Source organism: Sodiomyces alkalinus (genome assembly GCF_003711515.1).
Source record: "Sodiomyces alkalinus F11 unplaced genomic scaffold SODALscaffold_1, whole genome shotgun sequence".
NCBI classification, from domain to species: domain Eukaryota; kingdom Fungi; phylum Ascomycota; class Sordariomycetes; order Glomerellales; family Plectosphaerellaceae; genus Sodiomyces; species Sodiomyces alkalinus.
Window position 1 is genome coordinate 3,054,640 of NW_021167079.1, and position 24,515 is coordinate 3,079,154.

The 24,515-nt window shown below is 54.4% G+C and overlaps 8 protein-coding genes across 8 annotated transcripts; 3 read left to right on the forward strand and 5 right to left on the reverse strand.

Moving 5' to 3' along the window:
- Nucleotides 1-99: 99 nt before the first annotated feature.
- On the reverse strand, nucleotides 100-2,526 carry SODALDRAFT_374938 (maltose permease MAL31). The gene is made up of 4 exons (XM_028614717.1): nucleotides 2,192-2,526; nucleotides 1,646-2,063; nucleotides 634-1,570; nucleotides 100-528 (listed from the first exon to the last, which is right to left on the reverse strand). The coding sequence occupies exons 1-4, from the start codon at nucleotides 2,394-2,396 to the stop codon at nucleotides 412-414; spliced, it is 1,677 nt and encodes a 558-aa protein (XP_028470446.1). The 5' UTR covers nucleotides 2,397-2,526; the 3' UTR covers nucleotides 100-411.
- Nucleotides 2,458-5,197, reverse strand: SODALDRAFT_354803 (hypothetical protein; the record flags this gene model as incomplete). Its single annotated transcript, XM_028613761.1, has 11 exons — nucleotides 2,458-2,526; nucleotides 2,685-2,706; nucleotides 2,776-2,808; nucleotides 2,908-3,156; nucleotides 3,345-3,434; nucleotides 3,606-3,680; nucleotides 3,835-3,886; nucleotides 4,398-4,460; nucleotides 4,557-4,599; nucleotides 4,691-4,914; nucleotides 5,110-5,197. The coding sequence occupies 11 exons, from the start codon at nucleotides 5,195-5,197 to the stop codon at nucleotides 2,458-2,460; spliced, it is 1,008 nt and encodes a 335-aa protein (XP_028470447.1).
- On the forward strand, nucleotides 5,143-9,417 carry SODALDRAFT_326801 (L domain-like protein). Its single transcript, XM_028610265.1, has 2 exons — nucleotides 5,143-7,232; nucleotides 7,322-9,417. The coding sequence occupies exons 1-2, from the start codon at nucleotides 5,634-5,636 to the stop codon at nucleotides 9,080-9,082; spliced, it is 3,360 nt and encodes a 1,119-aa protein (XP_028470448.1). The 5' UTR covers nucleotides 5,143-5,633; the 3' UTR covers nucleotides 9,083-9,417.
- Nucleotides 9,418-9,729: 312 nt separating this feature from the next.
- On the forward strand, nucleotides 9,730-12,342 carry SODALDRAFT_326803 (major facilitator superfamily transporter). The gene is made up of 7 exons (XM_028610266.1): nucleotides 9,730-10,004; nucleotides 10,182-10,535; nucleotides 10,646-10,755; nucleotides 10,838-11,103; nucleotides 11,174-11,609; nucleotides 11,696-11,907; nucleotides 11,980-12,342. Exons 1-7 carry the CDS (start codon nucleotides 9,814-9,816, stop codon nucleotides 12,088-12,090), a joined length of 1,680 nt encoding a protein of 559 aa, XP_028470449.1. The 5' UTR covers nucleotides 9,730-9,813; the 3' UTR covers nucleotides 12,091-12,342.
- SODALDRAFT_341971 (cytochrome P450) lies at nucleotides 12,341-14,371 on the reverse strand (the record flags this gene model as incomplete). The annotated part of the gene is made up of 5 exons (XM_028613059.1): nucleotides 12,341-12,595; nucleotides 12,680-13,104; nucleotides 13,299-13,592; nucleotides 13,632-14,008; nucleotides 14,173-14,371. The coding sequence occupies 5 exons, from the start codon at nucleotides 14,369-14,371 to the stop codon at nucleotides 12,430-12,432; spliced, it is 1,461 nt and encodes a 486-aa protein (XP_028470450.1). The 3' UTR covers nucleotides 12,341-12,429.
- Nucleotides 14,372-16,526: 2,155 nt separating this feature from the next.
- SODALDRAFT_288036 (AMP-binding enzyme) lies at nucleotides 16,527-19,472 on the reverse strand. The gene is made up of 8 exons (XM_028608587.1): nucleotides 19,127-19,472; nucleotides 18,938-19,054; nucleotides 18,305-18,815; nucleotides 18,158-18,224; nucleotides 18,029-18,085; nucleotides 17,278-17,939; nucleotides 16,935-17,132; nucleotides 16,527-16,860 (listed from the first exon to the last, which is right to left on the reverse strand). Exons 1-8 carry the CDS (start codon nucleotides 19,134-19,136, stop codon nucleotides 16,620-16,622), a joined length of 1,863 nt encoding a protein of 620 aa, XP_028470451.1. The 5' UTR covers nucleotides 19,137-19,472; the 3' UTR covers nucleotides 16,527-16,619.
- Nucleotides 19,473-20,065: 593 nt separating this feature from the next.
- On the forward strand, nucleotides 20,066-21,446 carry SODALDRAFT_347569 (hypothetical protein; the record flags this gene model as incomplete). The annotated part of the gene is made up of 4 exons (XM_028613313.1): nucleotides 20,066-20,105; nucleotides 20,163-20,399; nucleotides 20,457-20,698; nucleotides 20,776-21,446. The coding sequence occupies 4 exons, from the start codon at nucleotides 20,066-20,068 to the stop codon at nucleotides 21,268-21,270; spliced, it is 1,014 nt and encodes a 337-aa protein (XP_028470452.1). The 3' UTR covers nucleotides 21,271-21,446.
- Nucleotide 21,447: 1 nt separating this feature from the next.
- On the reverse strand, nucleotides 21,448-23,163 carry SODALDRAFT_326806 (hypothetical protein). The gene is made up of 2 exons (XM_028610267.1): nucleotides 22,627-23,163; nucleotides 21,448-22,550 (listed from the first exon to the last, which is right to left on the reverse strand). The coding sequence occupies exons 1-2, from the start codon at nucleotides 22,819-22,821 to the stop codon at nucleotides 21,732-21,734; spliced, it is 1,014 nt and encodes a 337-aa protein (XP_028470453.1). The 5' UTR covers nucleotides 22,822-23,163; the 3' UTR covers nucleotides 21,448-21,731.
- Nucleotides 23,164-24,515: the final 1,352 nt, after the last annotated feature.

Sequence of the window (24,515 nt, forward strand, 5' to 3'; positions counted from 1 at the left end):
TGTCTAGGATAAAGACGGCAGAAGAAAGTTCCAAGATGATGGCCCAGGCAGGATAAATAAAGCGTGAAGCGAAAGTATTGAAGTACTCCTCGGATAAATAGAGCTCCGGACACACGTGCTGTTTTTGCCTTTGATTGGATGTATGCGCGATTAATGATTACATAAACAGGATACTCGGAACCTCGGAGGCCGCTCTGAGCTTCCTGCGTACCTTATGAATAAGATGCCTAAGGTATTCCTGTATTCCCATTCCACACGGGGGTATATTTCTGTATTTTTTTTTACGGTGACGCTCGCTGGTTCCTCATCCTGCGAAGAGACAAGCCAGATTACACATATTCGCCGTGAGACCAACGAATACGCATTTCGAAACGAACCCCAACACTATGCACCAAATATCCCAGTTCCCACTCATTGCTGCTGCTTCTCGTTGATCTGGGTCGTCGAGTTGTCGGTGCCGTGGAAGAACTGGTCCGCCTCGTCGATGACATACGTGCGCGACTTGCGCGCTGGCACCTTCTTTTGGAACTGAGCAGAACGGAGAAGATGATAGACATCACGTTAGCAAAGATACCGGGGTCTTGACAAAAAGCAGTGCAGTCTTCGAGGGGTGGGCAGGGTGGTACTGCTCACCATATAGTCCATATCGCCGAAAGTACGGTCCTTGGTCTCGAACATGCGGAAATACCCCCAAACGAAGGTGAACGTGGCGAGAACGGCCCAGAAGAAGGCAGTCCGGCCACGCCAGTTCCAAGCACCGGGGGAGAGCATGCGGGGCTGCAACGTGCCCCCACAGATAATGTTACCGACGTAGTAGAAGCTGCGCGCCAGTACGACCGTGTGGGTGCGTAGACGGGTCGAACCAATCTCAGCCACGATAGTGTAGACAATGGGCCCGACGCTCATGGAGTAGGCGCCCAGCCAGACGACGCAGAGCAGCGACTGGCCCCACGCCAGGCCTTGGTTCTGCGGCACGGAGGCGAGGACACCAATCGTCCAAAGAATGGCCGTCAGGCTGGCGAAGCCCGTGAGCCAGATGATGCGTCGGCCGAAGCGGTGGATGTAGAGCCACGAGATGCACGTGCCGATGAAGGCGATGCCCGTGCCGCCGAGGCCGATGTAGTAGGCCGTGTTGTCGGGGATGCCGGTCTGCTGGAAGAAGAAGGTACCGCCGTAGCAGAGGGCGCCGCCGTTTGTGATCTGCGACATGAAGGCCATGCAGGCGATTTCGGTGCGGCGGAGGTTCGTGCCGCGGAAGCATTCCCAGTACGACACGCTGGCGCGCTCCTCCTTCTCGACCTTGTCCGTGTGTACCATCATGGCCAGCGTGGCGTCGAGGTTGACGTTGTGCGAGGGCTCCGAGAGGCGTTCCAGCGACTTCTTCGCCTTGTCGAGTTGGTTCGTCCGGACGAGGAACCAGGGCGACTCGGGGGCGAAGTAGGCGAGGATGGCCAGCGGGATGGGCCAGACCCACTGCAGGGCGAAGGGGATGCGGTAGGACCATTCGTTGGGCATGTCGACCAGGCCGGCCAGAACACCGGCCGAGATCAGTTGGCCGGTAGCCCAGCAGCTGTTCCACGGAGCAATGCCTGGTCAGTGATTTGCAAAGAAAGGGAGGAGGAGAAGGGGAGCACCGAACACGCACAGGTTCACATAAGCAGTCAGATAAGGGCGAATGGCTAGAGGAGTCACCTCGGCGGCGTAGGAGGGTCCGGTCGTGGCAAAGACGCCCCAGGGGACATTGCACAACGTCTGCCCGGCGAGCTGGGTCTCGATGTTCTGTGCGAAGAAGACGACAAAGATGAAAGCGCTGAGCCAGAAGAGGGAGACGATGAGCACCTTCCTGTGACCCCACCTGGCGGTGCCCCATCCGTTCAGCAGAGCACCAATAATGTTCGCCACCGCGGCGAGGACCCTAAACTGCGTCTGCCAGTCGGCCGAGATCTGGTAACCGCTCTCCTCGTTCAGGTACTCGCCGTACCTGAGCCGGAACTGGGGGTACCCGATGAAGGAATCAAGGAGCGTCACGTCATAGCCTTCCATGACAATCGTCGTCGAGATGGCTAAAATCAATGGAGCGGGAAAAGACACGTTTGAATTAGCCCAACTCGCAGGAAGGTTGAAAGAAGCGGCAAGACGGGGAAGGTATTGCCAGGTGAGGTCACTGAGGCGAGGGCGGCGGAATACATACCAATGGACCAAAAAGCGGCGCGCTTGTACGTCTTGAAACCCTGAATGAAGCCAAAGCTGTGTTCGGCCTCGTTACCCTCCTGAGCACCCAGGTTGAGGACCTTGTCATCGACGGCCGCATCCTGAAGGTTGGCGTTCGGGTCAGGCCCACGCTCGATCCGAAGATCGCCGGTGGCCGAGTTTTCCTGCGTGCCGGCGGCGCCCATGACGGGTGTTGAGATTCAAAGGGCAGGGCAGGCCTGGTTTGAGTGAGGAACGGCAGTGAACCTAGTTGACTAGTTTTGATTCCTGAAAACAAATGGCAGGCTTGTTGGCCGTATTGACGAGACAACCAACCTGTCAGGACAGATTGGCAATGATCAATCCAACGCCAGAGAATCAACGTAAGCCGGGCAAAGGGGTGGTCCCAGTGAAGTCAGAAGATGCGAAAGAGCGGCTGATGGGGCTCTATATGTAGGTAGCCTAGGGTAGGTATTTCAACTGTTATATTCGACCTGGAACTGGGCCTGGTCATGTCTTGTCCCCGCATGTCAGTTCGGGGCAAGGGTCTGAACCATGCACACGTAGCACGACGGCACTACCTACCCCGAACCAAAGGAGACGAGGGCATCGAGCCCACTGGACTGAGGTTTTGTGCCAAAGCAACGCAGGGCAGGGTCAGGGCATGCATGGGGTGAACACCGTTACACCATGCCTGATCGGGGCCAAGGTACGGACAAGTTGTTACTCATCCTCCATCGAGAGAAAGAGGGGAATGGAGTACGGACTACGGAGGTGTTTAGCTCATGCCGGTTTAGTGCGGGTGATGACTGAAGCGAACATGCTCCGTCCGCGTGGCTAACGTTGGCGTTCTTGTGACGATTCGACGAGTTCGAAAACCGATCGACGGTGTGGCTAGTGGCGGGAAACGGCCATGCAGCATCGGCCTTGGGCTTCGGTGAGTGGTCAAAGAAGCCGGGGGAGGGGCTGGTTGGAAGATGGAAGCATCTTGTATGGATAATAAAAGGAAAGGTTTGGTGGCTGTCAACATACGTTGTAATCATATGGATGGCATATGCCGTGAGAAAACATGATGGAAGAGGAGAAAAGAGTCGTGGGCGAGTTGGTGGTGTGCTGGAGCTAAACCGGAAGGGACCTCGGTCCGGGGCACTTACATAGGCTCATCGTTAACTGGTGGAAACCCCGGAAAGCGACCCATTAAAGTGCGGGTCATGTTGGGGTTGACCAGGGGTTTGGGCCAGGCGCTTATTGTGGGTGGGACGGATGGCCGAAGAAACGCACCCCCACTTTCAACCCCTCAATATCTCCAACAGCTCGGCAATTGATCGGAGAGGTTTGTGTACGTACCTCCATCGGCAGTGTGATAAGGTACCTAGTGTGATAAATACGTCCGTAGCACGAGCGACTACAGTCACTAAATGAGGATGAACTCGACGTCAATTCGAGCTGGTTTCTGGCGTCCCATGATACGCATCAGCCCATAAGTGCTGCTGTTTATGAGGTATGCATGCCCTAAGGTTTTTAGATGTGTGTCTGGTATAATTACAAGCAGTGCAGAAAGGACTCGTTTCATCGAATAAAGTTCCCAAGTCCCAAAAAGGTACTTCGTTCGACCTGCTTCCGACGTTCTTTGTTTGTCTTCACCGAGAACCACCGTTTGTCCCCTTCCGATTGGTCCAGAACTCCAAACCTCCCCCTGGGCCCCCACAACTGCAGCTCAAACGGTTCCCGTCGAGGTACGAAGTACTTCGTACCTACCTTCCACATCATGCACCTGCAAAAACATCTGGACCTCAACGTTTAAGTAGATACTGTAGCAGACCATTCTCCACGAGAACGATTTCGGTCACTCAGTTCTACGAAGTAGTTCGGGGATCCATAAGTCAGGAAGAATCAATCACGAGTCTTCAAAGCCGTCATATCCCGCTCGCTGGGTCGCGACGCGCGACCGACACGATTACTAGTTACCGAGACCCATCGCTGTCTAACTGTATCGAGACAAAGGCTTATTATCGAGTCCACCGGCGTGTCCCTAATAACTCTTATAACCGCACGAGTAGGGCCTGGAAGGGAAGTTTTTGTGAAGTACATGCTTTGTATACATATGCATGGCTTCTTCTGACCCAGTCGCGATGCAATGTTCGGTATCGTAGCTTCGTCTAGCCGAAGCGGGGGTCATGCTACGAGCCTGACACGCCGACTCTCACTCTGCCATGCTGATGTGTTGACTTGCTGTTGCCCCTTCTCCCGGTTACCAGTCCATTGGGTCGCTCGGATGAGTGTCATTGAATTATGACCTCTCACATTGCTTCAAGGACGTGCAAGACAATCATTTTCGCCTCCACACGAACGGACATAAGGCTCACCACTCTTGCGGCTGCGAGATGCATCATGCAAGCACCGCCGAGCCTGTCACGTTGTCATTTGAGGGGCCATTACCTGGGGCTACAGGCATATCGTAAGAGCCAGCTGATTCTCCTGTTGTCAACTACACTTTCACTCGGGAAGACGACTCTGGAGTTTGCCATGTGGAGACTGGGCGGGAGTCGAGGGACGACGTGTACAGTATTGGCTCCCACTTAGCCATCTCCCATCGCAACCGCGTATTGAGTCCGGTTTCATCTCTAGATTTGAGAGGGAGAAGCTGAGAACACATGGCGGGGCATTCCTGGGAATAAAACTCTTTATATGGGGTGTATTGGGTGACGGGGTGACGGTCGAGAACTGGAAAGAAACAAGACGCGTTACATAGCGATGTCGATCAGAGAAGTCGGTGAAGAAGGTACCGGTACGTCAGGTAAGGAACTCCCTTCGGGTCAGATAAGATAAGGATAATATAAAGATAAGATAAGCCCCTAAGTGCCGAGCGCTCGGACCACCATCCCCTGTGTCTCCCAAACATCCAAAACATTTGTTTACATTTGAACTCCCATCTTCCCTCCCTTGCAGAATGTGTGCTCGCCTTTTCACGCCCGAATATCCCCTTCCCGAAGGTTGGCATATGCATGTTCAAGTTCTGAGTTTGTATCAGATGTCGGAAAAATTGTGAATTCATGGACGAAACTCAGCCCCAGGCGACCCGCCAAAGCGGCATCCCTCGACCCTCCCGCCTCCCTCAGCCCAGGTCGACGGCATCATCTTCTACAACATCCTCCTCGATACCTAGGACGACGTCTCTTCGACATGCTCCTTCTAGGGATGGCATCTCTGGGTCCCTTCCGCGGCAACGCCTCCGGACCACACCGTCACGAGACCAATTGGCCAGACCGACTGTGCACACCTCCACAACCTCCACACCCTCAACAATCTCAACCAGCAATGTGCCCAGCGCCTCGAGCTTGAGAAGGGATGGACCGAACGTGGCTACCGCTAGATCGAGCTCCTTAGGACCGACGAGCAAGACCTTTTCCTCTTCCACTTCCTTCCGCAAGCCGTCTCTATCGATGGCTGGTCCTACCTCTAATCCCACTACATGCACCGATCCCGATACCGAGCAGCACAAGGGGCCCTCCCAGCGATCAGCTTCCATACCCATGCGTCCGTCTGTAGCTACAGGAGTGGCTCCACTTCTCGCCACAGGACCCGTATCATCGGCTACCAGCGTCTCTAGCCAGTCTCCCATCGAGTTCCAGCCTCTTCCCAGTACCGCCGAGATCGATGTGGCACACGATACGCTTCCTGCTCGACCTGCCAAGTCCCGACCTTCGCTCGCCGAACGCACTATAGAAACACTCTCCCAGTTACCGTCTTCTCCCGCATTGTCCAAGAAAAGTTCGTCATTTTTTGATCCCGACGGTTCAAGACGACCCAGGTCGCGTGCCGAGAGCAACGCATCCCGACCGGGCTCGAGTTATGCATCCGATGCGTCATCGTTTATGCGACCGGCCTCCCGTGGTCGAAGCCGTCCTGGCTCGAGTTCAGGTCCGGATGACGGTGTATCTGCCTTCCGAGCATCTACCAATACCTTTCGGCGTCCAATGGCCACAATAGAGGGCACGCCTTCGCGGCGGACGTCAGGAATTGCGTCTCTCCGGACGCCCTCGGTCAAAGCCGGCCCCCGCCCTGCCACCGCCAGTTCCACCAGGTTTTCCGCCTCCACCACAAGACGGGACGATACTCGAAGCCCTAGTCCGGCGACGGTCATGCGACCTAGCGGGATCGCGACCCCGTCCAAGGTCGTGTCGGCCACCGTGGGCGCTCGGACTTCGAGGGCCAGGGGTTCTGTGAACGGACTGTTCAAGAAGCGGTCTCTCCCTTCCATCGACCGCGCTGCCGCCCAGTCTCCGACAACACAGTCATCCTTGAAAGTCGTATCCAGGCCCCGGACAGCAGCTCCACCAAGGCGTCTCAAGAATGCCCGGACGCCTGCGAAAAAAACCCCAATTAAGAAACCGACCGAAGAAGCAGCAGAAGCCCCAGAAACCCCCAGCCTCAAATCGTCAGCAGCGCTGCGGGATCAGATTGCCAAGGCAAAAGCAGCGAAACGTGCTGCCGTCCGGCAACTGTCTAATGCCCCACAACTAGAACTAGACTCGGATTCGACCTTGCCTGTACAAGAAGAAGACCGTTGGCAGCCGCCCAAGTCCCCCATTGTCCCCTCGGACCATAGCTTCGACTTTGGATTGCCGGTTGCCGTGACCGACGATCCGTTTAACATAAAGAGAAGCGAGAAGGCGACGGACAAGATCCTTCGCCAGCGGCTCGCCGACGCGCGTACCTCGGGGCGGTTGAACATAGCCACCCTGGGTTTCAAGGCCGTCCCACTGGATGTGCTGAAGATGTACGATGCCGAGACGACGGGCACGTACGATGGGAGCTGGGCCGAGAGCGTCGATGTGACCAAGTTTGTGGCGGCAGACAACGAGTTTGAGGAGATAGACGATGCCATCTTCCCGGACGTGACGCCCGAGGAGCTGGGCGCGGATGAGGACGGCAATGGCAACATCTTTGCTGGGCTGGAAACGCTAGACTTGCACGGCAATATGCTCATCTCTCTCCCCGTGGGCTTGAGACAACTCCGCCTACTCACGTCTCTTAATCTGGTACGTTCGTCTCCTCCCCCCCTTTGCCGAGAGAGAGAGAGAGAGAGAGAGACTTTCCTCCAGGTTGACTAACAAATGTCTGGGATTAGTCCTCCAATCGCTTAGCCAACAACTGCCTAGAAGTCATCTCCCAGATTTCGTCTCTTCGCGACCTGAAGCTACCCACTAACCTCCTCTACGGACCGCTCGATCCTTGCATTTCCAATCTGCGGCATCTCGAAATCCTCGACCTTCACGGTAACAACTTGTCGTCCCTCCCGGTCAACATTGGGAACCTAGAGCGCCTCCGCATCCTGAACATCAGCGACAACAGCGTCGAGTGCCTGCCCTTCTCCAGTCTATCCAAGATGCCTCTTTTCGAATTATGGGCGAAGAACAATAAGCTGACGGGCACGCTCATCGAGGAAGGCGTGCGAGTTCTCCCCAATCTTCAGTCACTGGACGTGTCGTGCAACCAAATCACCCATCTCGTCGCCCCTGGGTCGGCGGTTGACTTCCCTGCCCTCTACCAACTCTTCCTCTCCATGAATAGGCTGCAGGCTCTCCCGGACGCTAGCTCCTGGACGAATCTGGTGACACTGACGGCGGACGAGAACAGCATCTCGTCGTTTCCAGATGGACTATTCAGTCTCGAGAAGCTAAGACACATCGACGTCTCGTCCAACGACATCAAGGCGGTGCCGCCCGAGATTGCGAGGATGGATAGCCTCTCTATGATCCGGCTGAGCGGCAACCCCCTGCGTGAGAAGAAGCTGGTGTCTGCCACGACGGAAGAGCTGAAGGATATCCTGTCCGCCCGGTTGGAGCCGCCACCCCCTTACTGCGACGTGACGACGACGACTTCTCAGGCAATTGCCCCCGAACTGGTCCGAGATGTGAAGGTGGCGGGCGAACCGGCTCGGGGGTCGACGGAAAACAAGCCACAGGAGAGTGCACGGGATGAGGGGGATATTCCCGAAGACAGAAACACGCCCACTCCCACGCCCAGCCCCACTCCTACTTCTACGGCTATGGCGACTGCTGATGATGCCGATGACGCCGAACAGGACAGTAGGTCGGACATGGACGACTTTGCCACGCCTCCAACGTCGGCACCGCACACTCCCGCGCGGTCCCGTTCGCACACCGTGTCGAGCCAGACGTGGCCGGTCAAAGTGGGTGGCCTATTGGACCGATCCAACACGGGCTCGGCGTCGCTACACCCCGTGGTGTGCTCAAAGGTGGCGGCGGCTACCAAGGTGTACGAGGTGCAGTTGCACCACAACCTCTTCACGGCGATACCCGATTCCCTGTCCTTCTTCGCCGAGACGTTGTCGGCGCTCTCGCTGGCGCACAACAAGCTGGTGGGCGAGACGTACCTGACGGAAGAGCTCGAGCTGCCGGCGCTCCGCGAGCTGAACCTGATGGGCAACCACATCACCAGCCTGACGCCGCTGACGACGCACCTGCGGTCCCCTCGCCTGGAAAAGCTGGACGTGTCGGTGAACCGCATCACGGGACTCCCCGGCGACCTGCGGACGGCGTTCCCGCAGCTCGTGGTTCTTTTGGCGGCGAATAACCACATCATGGACCTCGACCCCGACACGATCAAAGGCTTGCAAGTCGTCGACGTGGGGAGCAACGATATTACGCACTTGAACCCCAAGTTGGGGCTCCTTGGCGGCAGCGGCGGGCTGAAAAGGCTCGAGGTGGCGGGGAACAGGTTCAGGGTTCCGCGGTGGAGTGTTCTTGAGCGGGGGACGGATGCCACGTTGCGGTGGCTTAGGGGTCGTGTGCCCGTGGCGGAGATGGCGAGCTGGAAGGAGAACCAGGCGGAGAGTGGTGGGTATTCCGACTCGGACGTGGATTGAGCGTTGGGGGTGAAAGAAGAGCCGTTCGATGAGATGTGATGGGGGCTTTGGTTTTCATGCCCCCTCCTCCCCTTTTTTGGGTTTTTTTGGTCTTTTTCTTCCTTTTCTTCTCTTCACTTCCGGCTTTCCACTGACCACCGCATTGTCTCGAGGCAAAGATGATGTTTATATCCGTATACTTATACCCTTTTGCGACTAGACCTGGGCGATGATGGCCCACGGCTAATGGATTTTTTCTTCTTTTTTTTTTCTTCACCTTCTCGCGACAGGGGCTTGATATCCCATACTAATCATGTCTCAAAATTACATAATTAATGGAGTGGGTTTAATGGGGCCATTTGGTGTCAAGTCAGATAACATAATGTGCAATTTATGAGATTATTGGAAGTGAGATGAGATAATGATGTCGTTGCAGATCGGCTTTTCCACGTGGTGACCGGTGAACGTGGGACGGAGAGATGGAACTAAAATCTCGGCAGACCGGGCCGAGGCGGGACCCGATGGCGGCGAGTCAGGGGGCGGAAACGCCACACTCGGCGTCTTTTTCCTTCTTTTTTCTTCTGTTGCCCCTCAGTCCCCAAGTTCCCATCCCCAACCAGATTTCGCTCATCAACCGCCGCCCCTTTTTAGGCCTATGCCCACCTCTCATCCCATTTCCCGTAGCGCGCTGCCTCTCACCGACCGGACCCTAAAGGAGTGTCTCACCTATAGCCGACCGATAGCGATCAACCATGACCGCCACTGAGAGAACGCCGCTGCTGGGATCCCCGCCCCCAGGGGATGGGTCGTCGCCGCTCAAGCCCCGTTGCTTGTTATCGTCTCACGCAGAAAGCAAGGCCTGGTCATCGATTTGCTCGCCTGCTAACCGCATTCTTATGGCTGGGTTTCTTGTGTCCTTGACGTTAGGCCTTACTCAGGTCCCGTATGTGCTGCACTGCTGTTTCCCCTCTTTCAGTCCACTGTGCATATTCTCAATGGACAGGGCGTTTGTTTCCACCTCAACTCCTTTCGATGGACTCGCCCTGAACTTTTACCCTTGTCATTTTATTATTATTATGATTATTCATTTGCTTGCCTTTTGCTAACCACTCCATCCCAGCATCATCTACGTCTTCCGAATCATGACATGCGACGCCTTCTACGCCGGAGGCAGCGCCAAAGCCGCCAGCCCACCAGCGGACCGCTGCGCCCGCCGGGAAATCGACGCCGCTACGGCGTCGCAGGTTTCTTTCCTCGGCATGACGACCTCCGTCTGCGGCATCGCCAACCTGTTCATCTGCGGCGCCTTGATCCGTCGGCTCGGCCCGCGCTGGGCGTTCGTCAGCCAGACCAGCCTGCTCGCCGTGCGCGTTGCGTGCCAGATCGTGGCTGTCGCTGTCGGGGGGAAGAAGGGGATCATCTTGATGCAGGCGACGCAGTTGGTGGGTGTTGTTGGCGGACCGCGGGGGTATATGTGAGTTTTACTTTCCGCTGTGCTCTTTTCCCACTTCGCTGCGGTGGTGAGGTTGGAGTGACTGGACTGGCAGACAGGTTGGCCTGACTTGGAGATCAATTCGATTGTAGGCTTGTGTTGAACACGGCCGTAGCTGAGGTCGTCGAGAGGAGACGGCATACGGCTGTATTTGGGAAGCTTCAAGGTGCACTGATGATGGGCACAGCTGGCGGTTATCTCCGTACGTATTTCCCATCGTCCTCGTCCTATAATTTCATGTTCCATTTGCCTCTTTCACCCCCTTGCTGACTTCTCTGGTATAGTTGGGGGTATCTTGGGAGATGCTGGGATTCAGATTCCCTTCGTGACGGCCGTGGGTTGCTTCATCGTTGGAACCCTCTACGGTACCATCTTCATGCCGACGCCTCCCGCCAGCAAAGAAGAATCGGCCAACGACTCTCATAGGGCGCCGACCGGGTTCCTCTCCCCTATAAAGGTGTTCATACCACCCCGCTTCCGCTTGGAATCCGGCAGGGTGGTGAGGCATTACGGTCTCGTCTTCCTCGCTCTTGGTGTTTTCTTCGGAGTGGTAAGTAAAGAGCACGAGACGAGCAGACAAACTGTACGATACAGACTATCCGCTTACAATTTTGTGTTAGTTCGCCACAGGATATGCCCCCATCTTGATCCAGATGTACGCGACATCGAGATTCCAGTTCGGCACCACCGAAAACGGCATCCTAATGTCAGGCAATTCCCTGATACGCGGTGTCTTCTTGATGTTCATCTTCCCCAAGCTCATCGATGTCGGGCGGAGGTGGTTCGCATCCTCTGCGGCTGGTCCTACCGCCAGTCGTGCCGACCTCGGTGGGGAACCCCTGAGACGGGAAGAAGGGGAAATTCTGCCGACGAACCCGGACGAGTGGGAACCGGTCCCCGGGTTGGTGAATTCGGAAGAGCCCACGAAACCTCCACCCGAGGAAGACGACGAAGATAGTATGTTTGATCTGTCGTTCTTGCGCTGGAGCTTGCTGGTCGATGGGATCGTCACCTCCATCTCGGCTTGGGCTACTGAAGGGTGGCATATGTACCTTGGTGAGTGCACTGTGCACAGCATTTCTTGTCTCCTCTTATCTTTTGTGTTTCCCGTGCGTGCTTCTAGGACTCACGCTCTCTTTCAGCTGCCTTCCTCCTCCCCTTTGCCTCGGGTTCCGCTCCTGCTGCCAAGGGTGTCATCACCGAGATGTGTCCTTCCTACCTCCGCCAGGATGCATTGAGTGCCATTACCCTCGTGGAGAGCGCTGCTACATTGACTACTCAGGGTCTCTTTGGCCTTATTTATGCCTCGTTATCCACCATTGGGCGCGCTAACCTGACATTCTTTTGCAACGGGGTAAGTATAGAATAATCTCCTCCTTTCCCTCTGTGGACTCTTCAGCCTCGAAAATGGCTGACGGTGACCTAGGGCCTCGCAATGGTTGCTGTATGTATTCTATCCCTTGCGCACTACCCTCCGGCCAACAGCACACGAGTGGACGATGCAAAAGATGACGAGAGAGATGATGGGAATCCATGAGGTGTATATATGCTTGTGCTAGTGGTGAGCTTTTCTTCCGTGCGTTCTTCAGCCATGATTTATGGACGGTGCGTTCTCACGAGTAGGACATGCAATATGCTTTCCGCTCTCACTCGGGTGAGTTGTTCCATTCCTGGGCGTTGGGTAGAGCTTTGTGCACTGTGAGGATTCTACTACATAGATAGATAAAAGTTGATTGGGAGTTATATATCGTTGTATAGTCTTTTACCCCTGTTGAACGTGGAAACGCTGGCTGTTCTAGTCGGCTGATGCGGGCGCCATTCAACGGACACCGGTACCATAACTGAACGGCGACATCGAGCGGGCTGCCGAAGCCGATTACGAAATGGCAATGCGGACGGAAATCGACCCCTTTTTGGTCTGGAGTACGATGAGATCATGGTCATACGTAAGATCCTCGATGGTCGTCTCGTAAAGCTGTGCCCTTGGAAGAATACGAAATGCTAGGAGGGCGGTCATGATATAGACCTCACAGTAGGCCAAGCTGAAGAGAGCACACGAAATCTGTTAACAACCAGCACAGCCCAACCGCAAACAACAGAAAACGCACTTGTGTGCCCTGACTTACTTCTCGCCAATGCACGACCGGCTTCCCTTTCCAAACGAGATCAACATCTTCTGCAAGTTATAGTTGGGCTTGCCGTCCACCAGCCACCGCTCAGGTATAAACTCGTCCGGGTTGGGAAATAGCTCGGTGTTCCAGTGGTTGATCATCGGGGTCATACCAATGGGGGTGCCTCGGGGGATGACCCATTCGGTCTTGCCGTCTCTGCTCTTATACACCAGGTCCTCCTCACGGGCGATACGGGCGGAACGGTGAGCGACACCGGGCATCATGCGCAACGATTCGTGGATAACGGCCCATAGGTAGGGACGCTGCTCGAGTTCGGTCCACTTGAGATGCGTTGGGTCCAGGCCTTGCAGGTCCTCCATTAATTTCGCATACGTCTCGGGTTGGGCAAGGAGGTAGTAGGTGAGCCAGGTGAGGATTCCCTTGAGGGGACGATATGTCAGTTAGAAAAAGCCCAGGGAAAAAGAGAAAAGAAAAAGAACATGAAAAGAAACAAAAAGAAAAAAGGAGAGATAGGACAGAGGATAGTGAGAAATACCTCGAGAAGCCAAATATGTCCTTCTCGCTACATCAACACACGGGGGGATACGCTGCATGAGAGAAACCGTGAACATACCGTGGTGGTCTCGATACCGGCAAACAAAAAGAGAAACCCCTCGCCCGACAGCCGGTACAGAGTCTTCTCTTCCTCGGGCAAGTGTTTGGACGACATCAGATCAGCGAAGACCCTGCCATTCCCCGGGTTTTCCAGCGAAGCCCTGATATATTGTGGGATGGTGACGTTCATCAGGCGCATAACCGCCTTGACATCCTCACCCATGTAGTCAGAGAGCAGCGGCAGGAAATGGGCCAGTTTTCGGACCAAGGTGTTATGACGCAGCATGTAGGCGCTTTTCAGGTGAGACTTGACCTAAGTGGCAAAGTTGGGTGTCCAGCCTTCCTGCGCGACGAAACCCAGGGGCTCGCCAAAGGCGTATTGCGAGATGATGTCGGCCGTGAAGCAGTTAAAGGCATCCGTGACGTCCAAGGGCTCCTTCCCGGCGTACCGGAGCATCTTATCGACGGAAACCTGGGCAAATTCGTGCACTTCACTCTCGAGCTTGAGCATCTGCTGTCGTGAGAAGAAGCGTGATATGGCGCCTCTACGGAGGCAGTGCAGCTCGTGGTGGACGGTGGATAAGACGGAGACGGAGACGGGACCCGCGGCGCCTGTGTTGAGCTGGTGCTCCCATTTGTCCCGGACGCGGCCTGAGCCGGCGTATATCTCGTTGGTGAAGTATGGGTCGGAACAGTGAAGCTCGTCCGGGTTGATGCGTACAATGGGACCTGATGAGGACTTGGTTAGTGTTACCCTGTCCTTTTTGCAGGGAATGCCCAGTCCGGTATGAATCGTATGATAGTTGAGAGTTGGAAAACCAAAAACTACTTGTCGCTGCAAAGGGGGCCACGCGAAGTTGGGGGAAACGAAAGTTACAAAACTGAAAACTCACCATATGCTTCGTGCATCTTGCGAATCCTGTTGCTATACTGCCCAACAAGAATCCAGTCATAGTATGCCTCGTGGGCATACGTGGCCGCCGCTATCTTGGGACCGGGGAATCGATATAGAGGATGGAGGGGTGAGATATTGTATAGGGTCACCAGAATACGGTAAACCACCCAGATGCCGACGAGATAAAGCACGGCCATAGGGGAGATGATGACCGGCTTGAGGCTGCTGACGCTCACATCCAAGACTGAGTCCATGATGGTTTCGGACACATGTATACAAACACAAGGTTTCAGGGGTCGGGACTGGGGTTCAAAGAAATTTGATAATTACTCTCTGCTCGGAGCGAAGAATATAGGCCGAAGATAGAGCAAAGGCGGCATCCGCGCTTTGGGCTACTCCTCTTTATATGGCATCTAGCCTTTAAACCATCTTCACACAAGCCGTTGAGTCCCCAGATGCGTACATGTATCTATCGTTAGCAGATTAGGGGGAATATCTCTCGCCTGCATGCAGCTACAACCTCATTTACACCCTTATATCGGCGATCCGTCCTTTATGGGTTCTAAAATGCGCCAGCCGGGTCCGCATCGGGAATCTGTTGGACTCCAGATTTTGCCATACACTGTAAGCTTGGTGCCTCCAGGCTCCAGCCTCCGAATCCTGCACGTTGGAATAACGCCGAAAATGCCTGCATACACCGAAGGCTACAGACATTATACATACCCCAAAAGACTGCGGGTTGGTGCACGAGTGAGAGCTTAAATGAGACATTCATGTTGGAGATAAGAGTCTCGTCACTGGGCTCGGGCGGGAGCTCACCATCTACTTGGCTATACATTCAACGGACTCCCGAGGAGACGGTATCACGCTGCATGCTGCATGCTGCTCTAGTTAGAAAACCCCATGTTTTCCATAATCCTGTCTTTTTTTTTCTCCGTTATCTATGGGGCCGATAGAAAATGGGGTAGAGGGAAAAGAGAAACTCCGAAAGTTCGGACCCGAAAGCTTCGTTGGATCGAAAGGCAGCACGGGGAGGATTCGGCTGGCCCATTATGCTGCACGCAGTTCCGGGTTGAGAAAAAGGCGCTAGAATACAAATACACTTAGCTTGGTGTGAGTCGTGCAGCTTTTTACCGAGTAACTTCTGTCGTTCACTGGTTTCTTTTTTTTTTCATTTCTTTTTTTCATCTTCGTCGAGAATCATGGCTTCTCTGACCCTAAAGAGGCAGGACTGGAGAAGTGTTTCAAGTCACATGCGAGCCTGCGAAGAGCCGAGTCAATAACAGGAAGTCTTTGGGCCTTTGTCTCTACTACACCGCCCCTCTCTTTATGCGAGCCACGCCATGTAGATGGGGGCGTGATACAGACATGCAGAACAATGCTTTTGCTACCACCACTCCGGTGATCTAGTAGCCAGCGACAGGCAGGCCCACTCGCAACTCGCAGGAGCGGTGGACGGACGAAGCAAACATCTCGTTTAGGAACAGGTTCCATTCTCGATTATGAATATCTACCGGATAATGGGTAAGGAAACTAGGCTTGCAATAATTTGTCATTAATATTGTGGGGGAGGAGGGTCAAATCTGAGGTCGTAGACTCGTAGTAGGACACTTTATAAGTTTATATGGGTTTTGCATTTCGGACCCTGGCATTCAAACTTGTGGCAAAGGCTCCCAGACACTCGCAACTGATTCTCGTCCTAGTTGTAGGTTCCATGTCTTAGATTCGCTCCCCAAGGACGTATTGTTTCACCTGTTGACAAAGAAGACCGGAAGGTCGGGGGTCCGGGCGGCCGGGCCCCACTCCCCGGGTATCTGACAGACTAGTGCACGCGGTCTCGGCCCGCGCCTATTGTAACATCGGGGTATTTTCCGGGTTAATGACTAACCAGCAGTATGATCGTACGGTTCATACCAAAAGATACACTGCCTACACTACCTATATGTCTTAATTAACAAGGTTCAGCAGCGGCCAGGACCCTGGACGACATGGAGGTTCATCCAGAGTAGAATATCAGCATGATCCCCCTGTTAACATGAATAATACGCACACTATAAGCTTCTATCTCTCCATGTACTCGATAATATTGTGTCTTTGCTTCTGAGCAGCACCCACTCACATGTCTGAACTCGGCCACACGGGTAAAAGACCGGCAAAAGACCGAGAGGCCGGTTAAAGATGTTCAACTTGAAAAAACGCAAAGTGGTCGAAAGATATCCCACATATGCGAATCTAGGATACTGATTCCAAGGCATATCGAACAAATAACGAAACCAAGGTAGAACGGTGAAAGATAACTGATCAAATTCTACGGGACTCAAGTGAGATACGAGACCATCGGTAGTCCTAAATATCCCCAAGATTTGAAATCTATACCGGTATAACTAGAGACTATCTACCTCTACCTCTACTTCTACTATCGTACAGCCAAGACGAAACGATCTATTACAACTTGGCTTTACCTGCCACCAACCCATCCCAGTCTTGTTGCCTAAACGGCACATACGTCTGGCCCTTGCCCGTCTTCTCAATCCAAAATAGTTGGTCGATCTGCACCTTCCTTGGATCAACGCCGTCCCTCTTCAGCGGGGCCTTGTTCTGTTTGTTATTGTGCGACGCCGTCTGATTTTGGAGGATGCGGAGGAAGATGGGCACTGCGTACTTGGGCAGTTTGGAACGAGCGTGCCTTGAAGTCACCTGTCAGAATAATGCCATCTCTGCACGTTAAGTCAGGGGCAGAGGGCAGGACGGGTAACGTACTTGAGAAGACCTGCGTAGTCGAACTTATCGCGTGCAGAAGGGTCGAGGTGGAGGGCGGCGGCGCCTGCCTTGCCATCGTGGCACGGCAGTTCGACGCCGTAGACTACTGCCTCGTGTACCCCTGGGTAGGCGCCCAGGACTTGCGCCACCTCGGCGGTCGATACGTTTTCGCCTTTCCAGCGGAATGTGTCGCCCAGTCTAAGGTAGCGAGAAAGGTCAGCTTACCCGAGCTCCCCTGTACCGAGATGTCATGACGATCGATGAAGGAGAAGACGGGAAACAAGACAAAAGAAAAAAGAAAAAAAGGGAGAAAAGAAAACGAAAGGAACGGAAGGTAACTGACCGGTCGAGGAAAAACCACCGCCCATCAGCATCCATCCTCATGGCGTCGCCCGTCCGGTAATACAAGTCCCCCTTCTTAAGCACGTCTCGGATATATTTCTTCTCCGTCGCCTTTTCGTCCCCGTAATACCCAGGGAAGGGCCTCTCTCCGGGCATGACGACCAACACCTCACCCCCAACCTGATGCGGAGACCGCACCACGAGCCCCGTCTTCGCATCACGCCACACCTCCCCCGTGTCGGGATCCACGGCAGCGAAGACGTACTGGTCCCTATACCGCCAGCGCATCAACAAGCCGAGGTGCCCGACGGCGTGGGCGAGGAACTCCCCGCGCGCGAGGTTCCGCAGGGCCAGGGGACCCTCGGTGGAGTTGTAGAACTCGCCGAGGGTGTCGATGCCGAAGCGGGCCTGGAAGCGGGTCCACACGTCCGGGCGGCAGCCGTTGCCGTAGGCGGCGCGGGCCGTGTGCGCCTTGTCGTCCGGGGACGGCGGGGCGGCGAGGAGGTACCGCAGGGTTTCGCCGACGTAGAGGAACCAGGTGGCCTTGGAGGCGCGGATGTCGGGCCAGAAACTCGAGGCGCTGAATTTGGGGGCGACGCAGACGGTCGAGCCGCAGAGGATTTGGGACAGCATGGTGATGCCTCCGGTGCCGTGATAAAATGGCTGAGGGTTGGGCCCCGGTCAGAACTTCGCTTTCGGCTTTGGTTGGTGTCATGGTGAGTTGAGGGGGGATAGGAGCAGAGATAACTTACCATGCAGACGTAGCATCGCTCATTCTTAGGACTGACGGGGTGGAGACCTAGCTCATTCTATCGGAAGGGTGTTCAGTATGTTCTTCCAACTCGGGAGAATATGAATCCAGAGGTACAAGGTCGACGAACCGATCGGATCAGAGAGAACGAAGCTGCGATAGGCAGAATGCAAGCCTTTGGCATGCCAGTCGTACCACTGACCGACGGGTCACGGGTTAGTAGAGTTGCTCCTTTTGCCATAGTTCAAGCCGGAGGGGGAATCGATCGCTGATTTACCTGGTGTAGAACAGAGCCATGGGATCACCCGGCCGCAGCCCCTTGCGAAGCGCATCTTCTGGAGCGGACGAGCTCATCCGGGAAAGTTCGTCCCTGATATCTGGCAGGTGGAGGGTCGTCACCCCCTGACTCTGGAACCCCTCCTGCACATCCGCCACTCTCTTCAAGAGCTCCTCGTTCCCATCGACGAGGATGATTTTGGCTTTGCTCGTCCGAAGACAGCCGAGCAGCGCCTCGTCGGCGAGGTTGTGATTGATCATGGCCGGAGCGGCGCCGATGGCGAGGAGACCCAGCCATGCGAAGATGTAGTCGGCCGAGTTTTGCATGCACAGCGCGACGAATTCCTCTCGCCGAACGCCCCGGGCGAGGAAGAAGTGGGCGTAGCGGTGGGATTGGGTGAGGACGTCGGCCCAGGTGTAGGAGCCGGTGCGGGTCCAGATGGCTTCCGCGGTCGGGTTGCGGGTGGCGGAGGCGGCGAAGGCGTGGTAGGGGGAGACGCGGTCGTTCTTTACTAGTGGACTGTGAGTAAAAGTAACGTAGACGGTGCCTATTTTTGAGGCGCGAAACGGGAGAAGTGGCTGGTAATCTGGAAGCCTGGGTATCTAGGACTCGGGGGTCTGGCTGGGCTTTTACCTGCGGCTGATCTGGAGTTGACAATGGCTCGGTGGGCGCGCATGGCCGACATGTCTTTCGAGAGGTGATATTTGGCATCGAGGTAAGCCAGGCCTGTGGCCAATGCTGCGGCCGTTGCTGTAGAGTCCCGGTCAGCAGGTTGTACGAATTTTTCTTTGGCTGGAATCCTGGATTCGGGTTCAGACGTACCCAACGCCATGTCTGCGATTCTTATAGCTGAAGTCTAGATCGTTGTCCGCTGGGACGAGCCGAGGGGACTGATGTATTGATCTTCTGAGCTAGGAACGGATCGAATGAAGGGAATCGTCGAATGCTCCAAGCTATATCATGGCACGAGAGAAAGCGCGTCGGTTTTGCGAGGCAGACGGATAGGGTGGAAACTTCAAAGTAAAGTCGCTGTTGCGTTCAAGAGGGAAAAGAAAAGAAAATTAGCAATGGTGATAAGGACGACGTGGTATCTTTTGTTGTTGCCGAGGTTCATTCGTTTCACCGTCTTGACCCAGAAGCTTGGATATCCCCTGAATTGAGGTAAAAGGTAGAAGCTACACGACCTAAATTAAGGTAGGTCCGAAAAAACTACCCCGCATAACGCAGATTCCGACCATCGATCCCGTGCGGAGTTGGGGGCGTCTGGGGTTGTGGTCCGGCATATAAGTTCGGGAGCAGTAAATTGGGGGTTGAACCTGTGAAAAATCTCGACCCCGCGTACCGTTGTAAGTATAGTGGGGGTCGCAGGTCTTGTGCTTCTCTTGGCGTTGGGATTGCTAGCTTACGTGATGAGATCATTGTTAGATACAGCGTACATTAGCTGGAACTGTCAAAATTGGGGTCAATATTGAAGAGTAAATTGATTACCTAAGGTTATTGTGTAGTACACGTGTACGTCGTGGACTTGGAGAACATTGTTCGCCGACCATCTTTGTCATTTGGACGGAAACTCAAAGACATTTCTGATTTTCCCGTCTACCGGACGGCCGAACTGCTTACCCACCACCCATTGGTCCATCGACACTCTCTCCAGGTCTTGACTTTCTCTTACCGCTTACCGTACGTACCTTGGACAACATACCATAGACCAACACAACACTCATCTTAATCATTAACTACTCGCCGACCTGAGAAAGCAACATGGCTCCCCTTCCTTATGCCATAGACACGCCCATGAATGGTGTGGGAACCACCAGAATAGTGGTGTCTACACTCTCAACAAGTCTCTGTGCGGCAGCTCCCGTCCCGACTGCCATTCCTCTCTCTCATCTCCCTCGACCAGACGATGAAACACTCGGGAGTATCTACATCGACGGGCGAGATGCCGAGTCTGACAACAAGATCTTTCGACCGAACGACAAGAGATCCCGGCGCAGAAGTGCTAACGCCAATCCTGATGACGATGAGGTCGAGGACAGAGACGAGGACGATAACAATGACAACAAGGATAAAGACAAGGCTCCCAATCGTGGGAGTAAACAAAGCTGGCTGGTATAGTCTCCCATCGTCGCTTCGCTACCGGCTTTCGGAGTCATCAGCGTCGTCTGGTGCTCCTGCTTCCTCGTCATCTACCTCATGATGCCCCGGTCTATGAGGCCCCAACCGAAAGGTTACCCGGTCTACCGCTGGGCCGTGTTGGGGACCTTCTGGGGCACGCTCTTCACTTTCGCACCTATCATCGTCTCTCTCCTGGGCATCTGGCTATTGCTCTACTGCCTCTTCGCTCATCCACTTGCAGTTCTCGCGCGACGTGCCACCGGAAAGAGGAGAAAGGTAATGTCGGACTCTTATCCTCCATCAACGTATAGCTTGTCTCGAGTCCTAACTTTTTTGACCCTGTTTTCTTCTAGCCACGAAGTCACTGGCACCCCGCTATCCTCCTCAACCGTATCGTGTTTCCCAGCGAAGACAACCTGCCGCCCAATTCTGAGAACAAACCCGAGACCGATACGGAGAGAGCAGCTCCCAATACCATCCGTAGCTCCGAGCCGTCGGTGTCCTTGATGCCTGGCTCGCCTCAACAAGTTCATTCTAACCCCACCCAACCCCCGTTGTCTACCGTACCGGAGCAAGTCGAACACCAGAGAGAGACGCAGAGACCGCAGCAAGAGCTTAGGGGTCAGCGAGATGCTGTCGAAGGAGCCCCTGCAATAATGGATCCCGGCCCTAGTCTAGCTCAGTCTGCGCGGAAAACACAGGATCATGGCGGCAGACACCGTTCGGTACATTTCGCAGGGGAGGATGCCATTTTTACCAGTCCCAATAGTGCAGATCGATCTTCTGCTCCCCCTCAGGATGCCTCTCCTAAACGAGATGAAGTCACCGTCACCGCACCTTCGACGTAACAACTGGGACATGTGTGGACTCGGAGAAGCCGGGGTGGAAATATCAACAAAGCACGTTGTTTTCTTTCTGTGGCATAGGGCTTAGTGTCGTCTTGGAAAAGGCGAGAGTATTAGGGGAACTGCTGATTGTACGAGCATACGTATTAAGTATAGATAATTCGAACAGTATTGAATGTACGCAAGCAGCCTGTGGAGTGCTTATCTATAGACGCCAGCATCACGGATACTTTCACGGTCTCCCTATTGGATCGCAATCTTGGACTTTGCAATAAATTGACTCAGATCATAAAGCCAAACCCCTGCCTATCAAACGAAGAACGAGCCTGCAGCTCATAGAAATCCCGTATCAGAAAAGAATCTGGTCATGTAACGGAGGCTGATTTGATCGGCACCAGAGTCATAGTCAGTCTCCGACACGACTCCCCAGACGGGCGACGCCAGACGGAAGACCGAAGAAGTATTTAACCCAAACCCAACCTCATCTTTCTGCTGAGCCATTGTCCCACGAATTGAACTACATCTGAAATCTTTCCTGCAATCCTATCGGGCAACGGACCTAGCCAGTGGCCCAAGGATGCCACCATGACCATACCAGCTTGAGCTGCAAGATAAGTTAAATAACATATGCCATAGAGGCATAATGCGATCGAGGCCCATGTTAGGATCGTGCCCCAGGTTGGCAGCCATTCTTGTATGATGCTCCGGATGGGAACCTCTTGTCGTCTGCGATGAATTGGGAGGTCTCGGATAGGGAGAGTATAAGACTCTTGTCCGACGAGAGGTCGAGGTTGTTGGAAGGCTGGCGAGGAAGGGTAATATGGGCCGGGTTCCGCGGATTGGAATGTTCGTCCGGACCAGGATTGCAAAGGGGATGATGGTTGTCCGGATAGCGTTCCATATGAAGAAATCAGGGGCGCATTCAGGAGGGCCAACTCAGGATACGGCGTCTCGTCCATGTCATTGGGTAAAGAGGTTGTCGCCGTGACCAGATTGGACGTGTCATACCGGTATTTACGCCTGATGCTTGCCAATTTGTCGTAGGAGCTGGACGTCAGGCGGGGTCTCGTCCCATTCCTGACGCGGCGGAGAATTTGGAACGGAACCCTGAAGACGTCGGAGATGTTGATGTATGACCGTTTATCCATCTTCCCCTCGGCGAGCGACAAGAAGATTCCCGAGTCAGGATGGGGGTCGGATGGGTGGATCGGGAGGAACTGGCGGCGACGTTTGAAGGAGCGAGGAAATCGATCCGAAAGGGTGCTTCCCCCAAAGGAAGTGATCTATTTGATGATGGGGCCCATGGTGTTAGAAGACTTGTCACACTTCTGACATGAATCTGGAGACTTTCTGACGAACTTTGAGGATGTCGACGTGGCCATTGATCTCATTGCTCCTGGAAAGTACTACGACGGGATGGTTAAAAGCCTCCGAAGGTGGGAGGCGAGGATTGAACGGGGCATCGCTGTCGGACACCTCGTCCCTGCGGGGGAGAAACCAGATGGAGCCTGCCAGAGGCGGTGATGGAGAAGACACGGGTACCCGACCTGGCATGCTGAGATTTCGGAGCCCTTTGAGACTGAGAATGGGGAGAGCTAACAATGTTTTGTTGAGATGTTAGGCGTCGAAACAGGAAGAGGCGTACGGCGTACGCATGTGAGCTGGGGATGTCCAGAATCTGGGAAATATGCGAGCGACCCCTTTCCATTTAGTGAATGGACATCGTGGACTGGGGGTTAAATCCCATCTTAAAGGAGGCTGTCCTGACTCCTGCGCATAGAGCCGAATAGGACTCAGAAATGACAAACCCCTCTTTTCAGGTAAGGTGTGTAACTGTGTAACAGCGGCTGGTTTATCGGTGCTTGTCACACAGCAGCCAGCCTAACATGCCTCATTGCCCACCGGTCTCCTAATGTGGCAGTGATAGGGGGGCCGCAGCATGTGCCTGTTTACAACAGGAGCGATTGGGGGGTGACAGAGAAGTCGATAAAGTCCTGGGCCAACAGTCACGGACACGACATCTGCGACCAGGGAGCCTCAGTGGTGCCCAGAGTGCCACGGCGAATGTGAGGGGTGGGTCTAGAGGTTGGTGATGGCACTGATGGGACATGCCACTGAGCCGTCCACCTGCGGACGGATTCGTAAGACAGACGAGTGGCGGGAGAATGAAAGGCCGATATTGCTAGAAGCTTGAATTGATCGCAGACAAGCGAGAAAAAGAAACATGAAGGTTCAATGATGGAATTCGAGATGTCGAGTGATTGCACGGCTTCATTCCTTGCACGCGGCATCGCGGATGGTTCCGTCTGGGTGGAGCCATTAAAGGAGATCAATATTGAAGACAAATGTGCCCTGAAAACGTGAAAACGGAAAACATGAAATGCCAGAATCCAGGATAACGGGACGGGAACTGGGGACGGGGACTGCCGACTGGACGCAGCGCAAACGGTGTCCGGTTGCTCCCGAAGACGGTTGATTTCTTTTTGTTCTTGCTGAGACGTGTGCGGTTGCGGTGCGTGGGGTGGGAAGGTTGGCTGTTTGGTACGTTGTATGCCTCGTTTGGTAGGCTGGCGAGATATCCAATCAAAGCATTAAGTAGACACTGGCCCTATGCCCGTCCCCAGTCTAGCGCCGAATTCAGGCGACACGCATTCCAGCCTAAGGTACGTACCGTAAGGTAACATGCAAGTCCACAAGTCACGTGCTCTAGGTACAAGCCTCGTTCTTTTTTTTTTTCCTTTTTTTTTTTCCTTTTTTTTGCAGCCGCCTATTTCGCAGACCCTTAGTCAGGCTTTCTCTCCCGCTCGGGCCGTTTGCTTCCACAGCAACTATCACAAATATCGAGACCACCGACCTCCTCTTCACTCTCTGTCCCAGCTGTCTGTCAACCTGTGACAGAGAAGAGAGCGAGCTTGGTGCCAAACAAAAAAGGCATATATCCAATTGTCGCTCTCTCCCGTCGCTGAAACGAGCTCAATCGATCTTCCTTACGCCCCCGGTCACCACTCCGCAACTCCAATCAACGACTCGTTGCTTATTATCGTCGTCCCAGCGACCGCGTCACAGTCGTGTCGACCTTGCACACGACTGTCCCAACTCGTTACGAACCACTCGTTCGACATCTTTCTTCTTTCGACTCGTCGTGCGGCAAACATCATGGTCGCTGACGCCGAGGTCGCTGCCCAGCAGCAGCAGCAGCAGGCTAACCTCATCGCCGACGACAGCCAGAACACCCACAACGCCCACAA